General features: G+C 42.1%; 1 protein-coding gene across 1 annotated transcript in view; it reads right to left on the bottom strand.

Annotated features, from left to right (window-relative positions):
* Positions 1–16,247, bottom strand: part of POLR3A (RNA polymerase III subunit A) — a 1,593,947-nt gene that overhangs the window by 249,661 nt on the left and 1,328,039 nt on the right. The window contains exon 22 of the mRNA XM_044055661.1: positions 9,483–9,518. Within this exon, the coding sequence (XP_043911596.1) occupies positions 9,483–9,518 (36 nt within the window). The remainder of the gene's footprint in view (positions 1–9,482; positions 9,519–16,247) is intronic.

Genomic DNA, 16,247 nt, shown 5'->3' with positions numbered 1-16,247 from the left:
TATCCTGCTAAGGATAGTTGAACATCTGGCCAGTATACCAAACCCTTTAAACTTTCCAGACATCATACACCAGATGCATGTCCTACATACAAGGCATAAGGTACATATGTGATGTACACACCTAATCCACAAAAGTGAAGTGCCCCAGAGAAAACCAACCTGTACAGGATGTAAAAAAGACCCCTTGACCAGAAGGAGAGTAACAAAATAACAAGGGGCGGGAGGGACAAAATACTGCAACTGTTATGGTAAGATCTTACACAATTGTACCAAGTCCTTTCTTATCACTGTTAAAATATTCATTACTCCTGAGACAGTACAAAAGCTACTGGAAAGTATGGGAGGAGGAAGGCACAAGGCACAGAAGAGCCCTCCAGAAATCCATGAAGGATGTCCCTGGCAAAATCCAGCCGTGCTCTGGAAATGGCAACCAACTTGTAATGTTCGGTAAAAGTTTGAACCAAGTAGCAACTTCCAAGATGGATCTACTATCCACACCCTTGAAAAAAGCACTTAAGAAGCCATTGTCTGGTAGAATGAGCAAGAAAATAAAAGCTGCATGCCAAGAAAATAGCCAAAAGAAATCTCTTCCATATAAGCCACACAGGATTTTCTAGTAGTTACCGGTCTCCTGCAAATGCTGAAAAGGTTCATAGGTTAGTACTAAGCTAACTGCCCTTGTGAGCCATTGTAAGCCTAGCCAATTATCCCTTGTGAGACTCAAACCCTGCACCTTGTGTTTGTAAGGCAAACACCTTAACCATTTGGCCACCCTCCCAACCCTCAAAGGAATCAAAACCCTATCACACAAAGTGGAAAGAGAAGGGTGGACATATGAGGAAACTGCGAGATCTCTGGACTTGTGTAAGAATATCCATTCTGTGAAGTAACTTGTGATGATGACCCCTGGCCAGATGAAAGAGAATGGGAACTAGTGTATGGGCAAAAAAGGAGTCACCAAAATTGTGGTTGTGTCCCACATGATCTTGCGCAAGACCTTTGGTAGTACAGTAAGAGGGGGATAGCCATAAAGAAGCAGTCCCTTCCAAAAAAAAAAAAAGACATGGAATCCACTTTCCAAGCCAGAGAAGTTGGCACTCAAACAAAACTAGGGAAGATGTCTGTTGAGAGGGGAGACAAAAATATCTACTGAGGAGTACTCCACCAATGCAAAATGAACACTTCCTGTGAAGCATCCATTTTGTGAGAATTTGTCCTGGACCTGCTCAATCTGTCACCAGATTGGGCTCTGAAGAAATGTAGACTGCAATAGTGATGGCAGACTGCAAAATCCCAAGCCTGAAGGTAGGATTTTGTGCCCCCTTGTTTGTTGATGTACCGCATAACTGTGGTATTCTCTAAATGCCCAGAGAGCTTGAAGTAGACCCCTCATCTCCTTAAAGTTGACATGGTCTGCCAGCTGTTGATGGGACCAAAGACCCTGGACTTATAGGTTGTTGGAGAATGCTCCCCAACCGTAACTGGAAACATCCATGTACAGTTCCTGAGTTGGGAGAGGAACCTGAAAAGGCAGACCTCAATTCAAGGAAGTCTAGTGAGTCCACCAGTGGAGCTCAAGCTTGAGAAGGTAAGAGGGGAACCAGATACTCCAGTGGGTGGCAGTGCTGCAGCCAAGTCTCGAGACACCACTGAAATTTCCTCATGTGGAATTTTGACAAAAGGAACCAGGAAAATGCAGGAAAGGGTGGAAAAGTTAGAAGGGATTGGAAGTGAGCAGTCAGACAGGACCTTGGGTGGTTGAAGAGAAGCCAACACTGAAATGGTCGGAATCCTGCATTACAAGAACACTTGGTCATGAGAGGGAGTCAATATGGACTTTTTAGACGGAGAGTGAAATGCACACTATGCAGAAGAAATGCAACAAAGTGTAGATTCTGAAGCAACAGCTGCTGAGAGGGGGCTTGAATTAAAAGATTATGTATCCAAATAAGGGGAATATCTGAATTCCCTGACATCTGCAGAAGGCTACCACTGGGGCCAGACATTTTGTAAAGGTCCTTAGAGCTATAAAAAGCCAGAAGGCACAGCAGATAACTGATAATGGGAGGAAGAAAGAGAAAAACTTTCTGAAGAGTGGGTGAATAGGAATGTGAAGGTTATTATCCTTCAAATACAGGCATACCAGAAACACTTGAGGAAGCATAGGGAAAGCATCTGAAGAGACAACATCCTGAAAGCAGGGACCTTGAGAAAGGTGTTGAGAAAAGACAGGTCTTGAATGGGCCTCCATGACCCCTCCCTTCCTGGGAACCAGAAATTTTCTGGGGGAAAAAAATTCCCTGCTGAGACAAGGGAACAGGTTGGATTGTACCCTGTTCCACCAGATCCTGCAGAACCAAAGGAAAATGAGAGAGAGATGGTAGGGAGGAAGCTGGAGAAGGCCAGATAATGGAGGAAGGGACTTCCAAGCCATAAAATAACCATTCTGGAAAATGGAGAACACCTAGGCATCTGTGGTCATCTGTTGCCCAATCAGCCTAAAGGACAGAGGAATCTGGCTGAGAAAGGGGCAGGGGAGGCTGATGTCAGAGGCAGATGCATCAGGAAAAGGTTTTTGACCCTTAGAACTCTGAGGGGGCATATATGGGAAAATTAATCCAGGAACCCTCTTGCCCCTAGCAGGCTGCCTATAGACAAAATATTTAGACAGTTAATTCTTGGGGACAGGGGAAACAAATACTAGTTTTATGCCCTGGACAACCTTACACTTATCCTGAATAGTTTTAAAAGATTCTGCAGCAGCAGTTCCAAAGAGGTTGGTTGTCTAAAAGAAAATCTAAAAATTTGGCCTTAATGTCCTCGGGTAAGGTTTGAAGGGGCCACCATGAGAATATCCTCATCACAGAAATAGATGCAGTTACCCTAGAAAAGGCATCAGCAGCATCATAACTGCATTTAAGGGAATGGCAAACCACTCAAGAGGCAGAAATTGAAAGAAAAAGGGCAGAGTCTTACTGTCAGAATCAGCATACAAGCCAAAATCCCCCCAAGCTTTGAGAGAAGAGCTAGGACATACCTCATCATGTAGGTAGGTCTCATAATTAATTACCCCGAAGACCAGAGTAGCAGAAGTATCCACTCACTTGCCATACCTCGCCCGAACACAGCTATCCTTGTCATAAGGTTAAAGCTTAGAAAAGGACAATAGTTTGGATGGCTTGTCTGTGGACATGAAATCAACAGCAAGATCAAATGAAGGACTTTTATACAAAAACTTGAGATTCTCAAGGACTTTATAAAACCTGCTGGCTTCTACAGGGCCAAGGTTTTGAGAGTCAGGAGCCTGAGAACTGCAGAAATGGGCAACTAAAAGAGTAAGGACTGCAGAAAATCTATGCAAGTCCATTTGCAAGAGTTCATAATATTTTTTGAACATCAGAAACCCGGGAACGGTCACTCTATAAAGTGTCCCATCATGCAGACCACTGTATCCCCAAAAGATAATGCTTCGAAAGGAGAATTAGGGGACAGTGAATCTTCATCAGACCCAAGAAGAGAGGAGAGTGGATCTAGGAGTAGTAAGCTAAAGAGTCTACACCAGAAGAATCAAAATACCCAGGCTTTTTAGAACGGTTGAAGACTAGGGGGCAAGAGGAGGGACAGACAACCCTTGTGAGGGTTTCAGGGCCAAAGGGCATTGCACAGCCCCTGAGTAAAGTCCTGCTACGCTGTGAGGATTCTTAGCCACATTTCCAGTTTTTAAGGGAACATCTGCTTTAATAAATCTGGAGATACAGATCCCTGCCTAGATTCTATGAGAGAGCCAGATGCCTTTTCCCTAACTAATATTTGGAGAATTCCAATAGGCCCCTCAGACATAATTAGATGTGGTCCCCCTCTACAGTTATACCAGATGTATGCACAGCTTCAGAGGCTGTACGGATATACAGCTCTGTGTTGGTCTCTAATTGGGTCACAGCAGACAGAAGAGATGTTGGCACTAGATGGTCCTCAAGTTCTTTATCCAAACCTATGGAGATGTCCAGTGCAGCCCGGACAGCAGCAAGATAAGTATGACCCTTTTTTTCTTAAGTGGCAGATGAACTGCAGGGTGGGTGGATTCAGCCATGGTACCCTTAGTCAAAAGCTCCTTATGTCAGTTTTCTAAATAAATACACAGGAACAACAGATGACTGTGGGGTGTCTTACGGACAAACACCTGACAAATCACATGATGTTTGGCCATGTGTAGCATGGAGTACCTGTCTGCCTGGGACGACATGATCGACATACCACAATGCTTTGACAGAGATGGTCTGCACCTGTTGCCCCTGGGATTCAGGTTACTGGCTAAGGCTCTTGCCACCCTTTATAGTGCCTTTTTAGGCAATGTTCAAAGGACAAAACCACCACCGTAACAGGTACAAGCATGCAAAATCTGTAGGTAATGCTACTCAGTGCTAGAAGTCTAAACCTCAAAATGCACTCTCTCGAGGTACTCCTAAAAATGGAGAACATCGATATCTGTGCAGTAACTGAGACCTGGTTCAAGGCTTCAAAGAGCACCCCTGCAAGACCAGGCTACAACTCTTACCACAGCTATCGGCAACCAAACCAGGACCGAAACACTAAAGGTGGAGGAGTGTCACCAAGGATATTCACACCTCCAGGCTTATTGTCCAACACAACGCATCTGAAATTCTCCAGGTGCAACTAACACTAGGTAAGACTGCAATCTAAATTCTAGCTTGCTACAGATCCCCCACCATGCCCCAAGATTCTCACTACACCTTTCTAAACATACTGGAAAATATTAAGATACAACCAAACACCCTAATACTGGGTGATTTCAACTACCCTGCCACTAACTGGGAAAACTACTCGTGCACCAACACCTTTGCCCAACAGTTCTTGGAATTCATAAATTCCAATGCCCTGGATCAACTAATCCTTAGTCCCACCAGGGGCTCCAATATCCTAGACCTCGTCATTACCAACATCGGAAATCGATGCTCCATACCTATGGTCACCCTCTCGGTCAGGTCTGACCATAAGCTAATCACCCTTGACATCCACATCCCACCCCCCAGTAAGGAAACCTCCGTAAAAAACTTCTCCAAAGCCAACTTCATGCTACTCAAGTTAGAAGTGACAAACTTCATGACACCCATGCAGACGGGAACTGAAAGTTCGACTGCTGAATCCTACACTAAGGCACTGTACGAGCACATCCACTCATGCATGAATCATGCCATCCCCAATAGAACCAAGACCCTCTCCTCCAAAAAAAGGAAGCCAATCTGGTGGTCCCTTGCCATAAACAAACTTTACAACAAAAGGAATAAACTGTTGCAGAAGAGAGGAAAATCCCAGGATGCAAAAAACTCCATTACCAGCCTCAGTAAGAAGCGAACATCCCTCAAAATCCTCCAAAGCTAGTTACAAAAATAAAATTGCCAAGATTCCAAAGACAACCACAAGGTATTCTATAGCTATGTCAAGAATCTAAACAGCAATGGTCAGATCTGCTCTGAGCTACAACAGAATGGCATTAAATATACTGATCCCATGGATATTGCCTATATCCTGGCAGATCGATTTAGTGCAAACTTCACCCCCCTCTCACCCATTAAAGGGCCCATCTCAATACCGAAAGATTTCCAAATTCTGGTAATAATGGCCACACAGGTAAAAAAACGCACTCTCCAAAGCTAAGAATACAGCATCCGTGGGACCAGATGATATCCCAGGCTTATGTACTACATGAACTACAAAATTAACTGGCACCTCACCTAAGTGTCATGTTTAATCATAGCCTCACCACAGGCTTCGTGCCCAATGAGTGGTGCACAGCTACAGTTACCCCACTCCATAAGGGTGGATCCACCTTGGATCCCGGGAACGACCACCCCATCAGTCTGACGAGCCTGATCTGCAAGGCCATGGAACGTATTATCATGGAACTTATAAACAAAGACATTGGCAACCTTCAAACACTGGACCCCACGCAGTTTGGGTTGGGGAAGGGCCGATCTTGGCTCCTGAACCAGATTGACTTCTTCGAATCAGTCTCCAGATCCATGGCCAAGGGTAAGGTGGTCCACACAGCCTATCGGGACCTCACCAAGGCCTTAGACACCATCCCCCACTCTGGAATCCTAGATAAACTTACTAAGCTGGGCATTAATCCCTAAATCACTTGATGGGTTGCCAACTGGCTTACTGACAGAACCCACACTGCAAAAGTAGCAGACTCCAAATCCAGCTCCAGACAAATGACAAGTGGAGTACCTCAGGGTTCAGTCCTGGGACCGCTCTTGTTTGGCATCTACTTCTCTGAAGTACATGTCAACACTAAGGGACTCTGGCTAACAAAGTTCGCAGATGACTGTAAACTGGGAGCCATTACTGAATCCCCAAATGATGTGGATATTCTACAAAAGGGGCATACAGAAAAAGATGCTTGGTGCCAGAGCCATGGGCTCAAGCTCAATGCCAATAAATGTATAGTTATCCCCTTTGGGGAAAAAACAGTGTAAACGTGAATTACCACATAGGTGGCAGTACACTAAACACCGAAAGTGTGATGAGACTTAGGGACACAGGCGGACAGTGGTCTCACCTTCAATATCCACATCGCCACAACAGTCAGGAAATCCTTCTATGTGGCACACCATCACTAAGGGCTTTTCATCCAGAAAAAAGGAGGTCATTGTCCCACTGTACTCAGCCCTCATTTGACCCATTATAGAAAACAACGCCCCATTTGGTTATATACCTCTCAAGACATCTGCAACAACTGGAAAGTCCACATAAATACCTCAGTAAAAGAATCACAGGCCTAAAGCAGATGCCCTATGCTGACGTCTAAAAAAAACTCCACCTATACTCTGTCGCATATCATCTACTCAGAGGCAATCTCTGCTTAACATACAACACCATGTGAAACCCAAAGCTGTTGGACATGCTCCACTTAAATAAATCCCAATCCCTCAGAGAAACACACTCTTGGGATCTAAACTTTGTCATCACAATGAATAAAACATGCTGGAGAGAGAAGCTCCTGACCCAGAGACTCCTCAGACTCTGGAGTAGACTACCCATACATGTCAAGCAGGGTGCCTCTTTGGCCCTCTTCAAAAGGAACCTTGATGATGGGATGGGAGAAAGAAAATTCACCCCAGGGATCACATCAGTCACCCTGCTAGACAGGGGACCAGTGAAGTAAATACTGTGGGAAGAAATAACTAGGAAATTGTTATGGCTAGGCTTGTACAGGCCCTAGGGCCGATAGGTTCATAGGTTGGTACTACGCTATGAGCAAAAAAGGCACTTCTCATGTCTATCTTTATGGGGAATCTGCCTCCAACTCTGTTTTCTTGTCATCCAAGAAAGGAAAATGAAACTAGGAGGAAAAAAGTAAGGAACCCCACCAGAACACTTATCTGTAGAAAGTATGGTAGATGAACCAAGTCAGTGAACTATGTACAGACTGAATTGAGATGTCGCATTAGGACTGGAGGCAAAGTAGTTCTGAGAATTAGGCATCTGTGCAGCATATATTGACCTCACACCTTGAATGTAGGGCACACACTCGATGTACGATACCTGGGAGGTGTAAAGGCTTCAGTATACTGGCCAGACATTCAGCTATTCTCTGTAGTATACCCAAAGAGTAAAGAATAAGAAATGACATAGTAAGGTTACAAGATTAATATCAGAATACAGACAAAGATATAGGGGAATGCTAAATGAAAGACCAGCTCTGGTAGCGTTTTCAAGTTTAGAACAGAAGTTGCTGTTAAAAAAAAAAAAAAAAAAAAAAAAAAAAGAGAGACAGAGATAATTAGGACATCTAAAATACTGCTCGATAACTAAGAATCGGTCTAGAAGTGGATAGAAAAGATTGGGAAAAAAATGGAATGGCAATTTACACAGGAACAAAGGGAGGACATATATATCGCTTTCAAGTATGCAATAAAATCCAGAAGGTTTAGGGCTTTTGTAAAGAAGTCGTTTGCATGGGTATTTTTATATTCCAAGCAGACTTCACAGCATTCATCCTCAGGTAGACAACAAATACTGGAGGTGCGAATGGAAATGGGTAACTGAGAACATTTTTTGGTGGGGGAGATCATATAATGAGTTGACAAATTTTAAACACTCTACGGTCTTTTGTCAAAAATGTTGGTAGTGCAAATGGTTGTAACTAAAGAAATTATTGTTTTGAGCCAGGATAACAATAGCCTATATAAAGTAAGGCTTTACTAAGTTTAGTGCTATTAGCCTTCAAAAGAGCAAGTACTAGAAAATATAAACCAAAATCTAAACCAACTGTAACTGAAGTACTGAATACTGTAAAGGAAATAAAAGAACTGGAGGTGCGATCTTTAGAACAGGGGAAAAAGCAAATTACATAGAAATAAATGGAATTTGTGGGAACAATACATGCAAAACAATGTTAAGGAGGAGTGAGGCATAAGAGATGACACGGAGTAATTCATGCAATGTTGGAGTGGATAATTATTAAAAAAATGTGAAAACAATGAGAAATATCACTTTTTTCCTATTTATGTTCACGTAGCTGTGTTACTGCTGCAAGTGCGATTTAATAAGAATGTGAAAAAATGTACTGAACAGGATTCAAGAACCCATGAGAATGAAGTGTTACTTCAAGCTGTTTACATTTATCATTTTTGCATTAGCCTTCCAAATGTAAACGCAGTTCGAGACATGGGGTGGTAACTATCCAAAGAGCTCTGATTCTGCATGAAAAAAATGATCCGCTTCTCATCCGTGATGAAGTGATGTTAAATCAAATTCTTCACTCAGCTTCACCACTGTCAACCACCAGATGATGGCAGCCTTCATAGTTTCAGACATATCACTAGAGTTTGAATAAGTTTAATTAAAAACAAATGAAAGTCAAGATACAGTTTTGAATTTTCAATGTTTTCCCGACAAACTACAAACATATGGCTACCAGTAAGGATGGCCCAATGACTCATCCACATCATAGAACACAAACAAAATGTGCATTTGTTCCTAGGAAGGAGGGCTGCTGCTTCCAATGGGTGGCTGGCTGTGAAGTCCAAAATTATGCACAACTTTAACAGCACAAGGAAAAACCATCATATTTGAAAACAACGTGAAAAAACTATTTTAAGATGACCTGCTGAAATATTACTCATTTTACAAACAGTATTCAGTCTTACAGTGACTAGGTTGATTAATTCAGAGAGGCAGCAGCACTGGAAAATAAATGCCAAGTCTCAAGTCTTTTAGCATTTTTCTACACCTTATTAGTTAAGCATTCCTTAGAAAATTCATACCACAGCTAAATACATACACATGTACAATTTCTGTTTTTTTTTTTTTTTTTTAAGTGAAGTCTGGGTTGCAAAAACAGCACCACACACAGATGCAATCATATGCACACTTCATTACTCTAGCCATGACACTGCAATGCTGGAGAATGCCATTAAGCTTCAACACTCAAAAATGCATCATGCTACTTTTACCTCTAAAAACTTGCCAGAACCACTGTTGGTTAAATCCTTTAAAAAGAGAGAGAATGTAAATTATGAGCAAAACAAATAAAACATGACCAAGACCCAATTCAGAGACTTATTCACTCTGTAGTAGTATAAAAATATAGGAAAAAAATAAATCATTCAAAAACACATGAAAATAGTCCAGTGGTTTTAATATACCAACCTCTCACAAAACACAAGCAGCTTAGCTTATTAAACTTGTCATCATTCCACGTGGCTCAGTAAATAAGTAACACAAAATCCAAATGTCTGTTTGATAGCAAGTGTAGAATAATTCACTATGGATCAAATAACCTCATGTATCCATATGCAATGGATAGCTACTTCTTCCGATCTACCAGCATGATTAAGGACTTTAGAATACATGTTGACTCTGCACTGAAATGCAATTTGACACAAGTTAATCAGTGTCACATAGGCTTATTAACATCTTACAATATTTTTTTTTCAGTAAAAACAAAACCAGTTTAATTAGGCTTTGTACATCTAGTATTCGCCCAGTAAGAGTAGGGTAGCTATTTCGGGCATTGAGAGTCTCTATTCTGAATTAAGTTTAAGCTCATTCAGAAGACCATCACAAGACATATATGAGGTCTGTCATTTATTCTACCTTTGAGAGACTCAAACATCTTTCCTTCTCTTTTCAAAAGATTACAAATCACTCAGAGGTGATTTAATTTTAGTTCACAAGTACCCAATTATGAAGCTCAGGCAACACCACTGGATATCGAGTTTGTAATTCCCAGGGCTAACACAAGGAACAGCAATTGTATGGTTAGTTTACCCACTGTCATCTCTATGCTTGCATCATATATAGCAGGGAGCCTGTGGAACCCCCTACCCATATACAAGACGTACTGCTGATATGGATACCTTTAAGTGGGCTTTAGATTAATGGTTTAAGAATATTACATTATTTATCAGGATAGACAATAAAGCAAACTATTAAAAAGTCTATATAGGCCTTGAGTTCATACATAGTATAATTGAGCTAAAATCCTTATCAAATACAAAGAGGCAGTTTTAGTCATTAATAGATGTAGACCTTAAGTCAGTATAACAACAAAACACATGTAGCTACTGAAGAACAAAGACACAAGCATTAATGATGGACAGAGGTGTAGATACTAGTTTCTAAACCAGGTCTACTACAGACATGGTCTGAATAAAGGAAAAATAAACTGTTTAACCTCATGGGCATATTAAGCCAAAGCTTTTGTCTAAATGTTACACATTAGATTAGTTCTTATCCCATCAGCTTATCTACAAGGTTATCCGCACAGATTGGTCTTCTAATTGAGATCACACACACTTCCCTCCCAATCTGGCATTTTTTTCTCTACATGTGCTTAAAGGACATGCAAACCTCAATCACACTGCAGAAGAAGTGTGTGCCCCTCCCAGCTCATCTTCCAACTACTGAACAAGTACATTTTTGCATATCTGTGGACTACCTGGACAGCGCAGTGGTAGCATTGTTGCTTCAAAGCAAGAGGTTCTCCGGTTCGATTCTCGGATGGAGTGCCTTCTGTGCGGAACCTGTATGTCTTCCCTGCGTTCATGTGGGTTTTCTCCGGGTGCTACGGTTTCCTCTTACATTACAAAGACATGTGTCTGGAGCCTTTCTCCCTGGGCCTTCCCTGAAAATTGGCTTTGTTCCACATTGGACTTTCCCAGTACACAAATGTTAAATAAATAAAAAATAAAAGTCTTAAACAATGAACATTTGACACAATGATATATACAAACGTTAGATACTTACCATTGTAACAGATTGGTAGGACTGCATCTATCCTAAGTATCCTTTGAGACTAAGGTTGCCAGCATTAGGACCACTCCATCCTCCAAAGGTTCTCCCTCCCTAGCCCATAAAGCACCATTACACCTCCCTTTCGCCAGACCTGTGGTAGCCAAGCTGAGGCACAACTACAAGAAAAGGGATGAGGCCATACAAGCACCAAGGCGGGGCTCCACTCAACATGCCTAGCATTACAATAAATATAGAACCTTTGTACCCGAGAAGACTGTGTTCATTTCTCAGTCACCAATAGGATAGCACCTAGAGTTATTGCAGATGGGAAGTCCTTGGGCAAAATACCCCTCAATACAGTAGCTCAAATGAAGGCTTTGAATGTGGAAGCCATGTCAACTTAAAAAGGTCAGGAAAATTGTTCAGTTAGGACCAAGTAGCAGTAGCACATACATCATCCACTGAAGTACTCTTGAAAACTAACAAGGAGACCAAAGCCATAGCGGAATGGGACTAAGCAATGCCAGACAACTGTTATGGATGCAGAAAAAAAGACACCTGGACTATAAGTGATGAAGTCATAAGAAAGCCTTCAAACAGATTTGGTCCTGTCTAAGGCACTGCAAGAAATATTCCACAAGAGTAGCCTAAGAAGAAGAAAGCAGGAAAATGAACAGACTGAATGAGATGCAACTCTGTCACTAACTTTGGCACAAAGGAACACTTTGTTCAAAGGGGGAAGAGTCTCTTTATAAAAGACAAAGAAAGAAGGTTCTTCAGAGTTTATGAACCTTAGAAACCTTCTGAGCAGCAACACACCAAAAATAGTCTATTAAAAAGGCAAACCTGGCTCTGCTGAAGTGACCACTTCAAAACGCAACTGAACTGACTTCTCCAGATTGAAATGAAGGTCCCAAGGCAGAACTTGGTCACACACAGGCCTTGGAAGAAATAAGCCCTTCAAGAAGGCCTTTGACAGTGTGGCCAAGGATGAACACACTTGGCTCAAATGAAAACTGGAATTAGAGGACAAGTGGACTTTGACACATAAAAGGTTCATACATGAAATCAGAAATGCCAGCAAGGTAAGCAGTATGGCCAGGAATGGAGGAAAGGGGTCCAGACCCTTAGATTAAGCTAAAACACAAAAATGTCCTTATGTCACATGGGAATCAGAAATGATGGAAACAACCCTGTTTGAAAAAAAAATATTCTCAACCACAATGGAGAAATCAATCTGCAAGCCGTAGGGAATGAATATTCATTTGGGACCAGCCTGCCGTATGAGACAGACATTTTGGTTGTTCTCAGAAAGATTTACTTCTTCAGCAGCTGAAGCTCAGGTAAATCAGACCTGCCAGGTCCAATAAAAGGTTATGAGGATGAATGAATTCTTACCTTGTGGACATCACCAGATGAAATGGGGAAGTGTAGAGGAACTGCATTGACCATAAGTGAGTCAGAGGTTTCCCCATGACAGGATGGGAGGGAAGTCACTGCACTTATTGGTCAATGAAGGAAAAATCTCCTAGCAGGGCTTTCCCTATTTCTGGAAAACTATGGATGTGTCAAACAAACACTTTCTCAGTTTGTCTGGTCAGGAAATGGACTAGCTGGGTAGATACACTGCCTCTAGAAGCAGTATGCATCTATGGTCCATTAGCATACTCTCAGCCACCCAGCACAATAGATGCAAGTTTTCCCATGCTTCCTGACATACTTATTGGCCAATATTGTCACATTGTATGGACAGGACCCCTGAAGGTAGGGAGTCCTGAAAGGTGTGTGGGAAAAGAAATGTCCTTATTGCAGTAACCCGATTCGAAGCACAAGTTTTTCTGGATGACTACCCTCAACTATCTGCCCAATGCATTGCCCCAGGTCTGATATTCTCACGGTGACAGTCACTTAAGTGGAAGGGGCAGTAGAAACAGCCCATGGAAAGATTGCTGGCAACTAATCACCAAGCCAGGTAAATGCCAGAACATGCAAGATGCACAGATCCACTGTACTGCATCTTGTGACCAGTAGTCATAAATGCTCAGCTGAAGACCTCTTTTGTAGAACCTTCTGACACTGATTAATTTGTGTCAAACTGATGTTGAGGAGAGCAGCAACTCTGGACATCAGTACCCAAACTCGGTCTGCAGACAGCTTGCTTTGTAAGCCAGCCAAGCTATTCCTTTGAAGCATGCAACGAAGATGCACTTAGAGTGGGGACAGATACAAGAACTACAGAATTTTGTTTTTGCTTTCTTGAAGCATGCTGGTATTATGATGGGATTACTTCAGGAATTAATAAATGCCACAATTTATAAGCAGTTTTTAATTCTTTTAGGATGGTCTACCCTTGTTTTTGTATGGAGGCAGAAAGATAGATGCTCAACTAACAAGACTCCTAGGGATTCGTACTGAATCACCAATGTTACTTTCAATGAATGCAAACAGATGGAAAACCATTCACTGAAACTACCTTCAGCAAACAGAATTTTTTTTTTTTTTTTTTTTTTTGAGAGGCAAGTGCCCCTGTACTCCCCATGTGGTGGACACCCCCAGGCTTATACAACAGTAATTCTGAGGTTGCACAATGGTGGAGAAAAAGGCAAACTCCACTGTCGGCAAAAGTAGTTTTGGAAAACAGTATGCATTTTTTTTTTGCATTCATCGAATTATCTTCATCAACCTGACATTCTTCTGACTTCCAGATACTGCTATGTAATCTGTAGTACAGAGACATGTGGATTTTTTTACAGTTACACTGTTCACTTTATACAGTTTCTGCATGGTTTCAAGCATCATTACTGTAGTCTTGTGCATCTTTGAACCACAGTACGTAGACGAGTTATGGAAGGTCACAGGGAAAGATGTTTATAAATGAAAAATGACAATACCAACCACAGTGTCTGTTACACCTTTTGTGGAATTGTTTGAGATGTAATTCTGAAAACATGGCATTACTTCTCCAGAAACAATGGGTGAATTTCTGTATGAGAAGGGAATAATCTACAGTACAAGCGTCTTTCAAACCAAACAAGCTCACACATGATTTGGCCCTTACCACACTTGTCTAGTCTGTCAGCTGTTAAGGAGCTATTACTTCTGACACTATGGGGCTTGCCTGTCAAAATGTCATATTTACGTATACAAACATCTACTTGTGTACAATCTGTTCAACAAATTTTGCCAAAAAACAGATATGCTATGGGATGAAAGTTGCTAGTAAAGGATGGTGATAGAGCTCCGAATAACGGTAACATTATGAAAAGTAAAAGGGGAAAGATTTGGGGGTAAACATGAGTTTAAAGGAATGCAGAGTACACAACTAACAGAGGTTTAGTAATTACAGGACAGATCATAGGAAAAGTCAGGGCTGTATGACGTAACAAGCTTCTGTTAAGAACTCTTGTACACCTCTGAAGTGAAATTTAGGGTGCTCTACAATATTGTAAATAGGTGCGCCTGTTGTGATGCGAGTGGAATTTGTAAATAAGTAACTGCTGATTTGGTGAGGAGTGGTAATTAGAAGTTATGTACTCACCATAACGTTCCATCTGAGTAGGTGTATTCATTTGTCTGCAACCTGTGGGTTATGGATCCGATATCGGATCCGAACCGGCATGGTTTTCCAGCTATGGATCCAAGCTCTCAGCTCCTCCCCTCACCCATAATGCCCTGCTCTACCCTCATGACCTCAGATCGAGTTTGCCAAAGCAACAACACCCTGAAAAGGGTAACATAGAATATGCAGGAAACTGAAAGGCCAGGGGGATAGGAGGGCGGGATGGTTGCAGACAAATGAATACACCTACTCAGATGGAACGTTATGGTGAGTACATAACTTCTAAATCTGAAGTAGGATATTCATTTGTCTGCAACCTGTGGGACAGAGTCCCCAGCTACCTGAATCTTGGGCGACCATCATGGAAGGATATTCCGGAGCACCGCGGAGCCAAAGGATGCTCTACCCCTAGATGCAAGATCCAACTTATAGTGGGAAATAAAAGTATGAGATGAAGCCCACGTGGCTGTTGCACAAATATCATCTAGAGGAATCCTAGCCTTGAAGGCTGCCGAGGTAGATACTGACCGGGTTGAATGGGCATGAACACCCTCCGGTGCGGACCTTCCTGAAGCTTGATAAGCCAATAAGATGCACTGTGAAATCCAGCGGGACAGAGAAACTTTAGAAATTGGCTTGCCCAAATTGAATTTTGCAAAGGAAATAAACAACTGGTCGGATTGCCTATGACCAGCCGTCCTGTTCAGATAAAATCTAAGTTGCCTATGAACATCTAATGAATGGAGCTTATATTCACCTTTGTTTTCATATTTAGGGAAGAAAACAGGGAGGTTAATGGACTGATTGATGTTTGCTTCAGAAGCGACTTTAGGAAGAAAGGACGGGTTGGTCCTGAGATAGACACGGTCCGGATGAAATACCAAGTAAGGAGGTTTAGCTGATAAAGCTTGAAGCTCAGAAACTCTCTTGGCCGATGTAATGGCCACCAAAAAGGCTGTCTTGTAGGACAAGAATTTGAGATCCACCGTAGCCGCTGGCTCGAAAGGAGGGGCGGTCAAGGCCTGTAGAACCAGAGAGAGGTCCCAAGGAGGAACCGCTTGTTTTATAGGGGGCCTGAGAAGAAAAGTACCTTTAAGAAAAATTTTACACAATTTGGCTGACATAAGAGGATTAGAGTCATGGCCAATGTGATAATGAGAAATTGCCGCCAGTTGTACTTTGACTGTGGAACTGCTGGCACCATCGTTAAAGATAGTGGTTAGAAAGTCAAGCACTAATGGAAGAGGAACCGTGAAGGGATTCAGGCCTTGCCGCTCCGCCCACAAAGAAAAACGTTTCCACTTGCTGCGGTAAACCTTTCTAGTGGATGGTTTATGAGCTGCCACCAAAATTGCCTTAACCGGTGACGAAATACCGGGAGTCCTGATCAAGAGTGGAACTGGAGCAGCCAAGCGGTCAGCTT

This window comes from Protopterus annectens, chromosome 14.part0, assembly GCF_019279795.1.
Source record: "Protopterus annectens isolate FY-2018-M chromosome 14.part0, PAN1.0, whole genome shotgun sequence".
NCBI classification, from domain to species: Eukaryota; Metazoa; Chordata; order Ceratodontiformes; family Protopteridae; genus Protopterus; species Protopterus annectens.
This window is presented reverse-complemented; position numbering and strand designations above follow the sequence as displayed.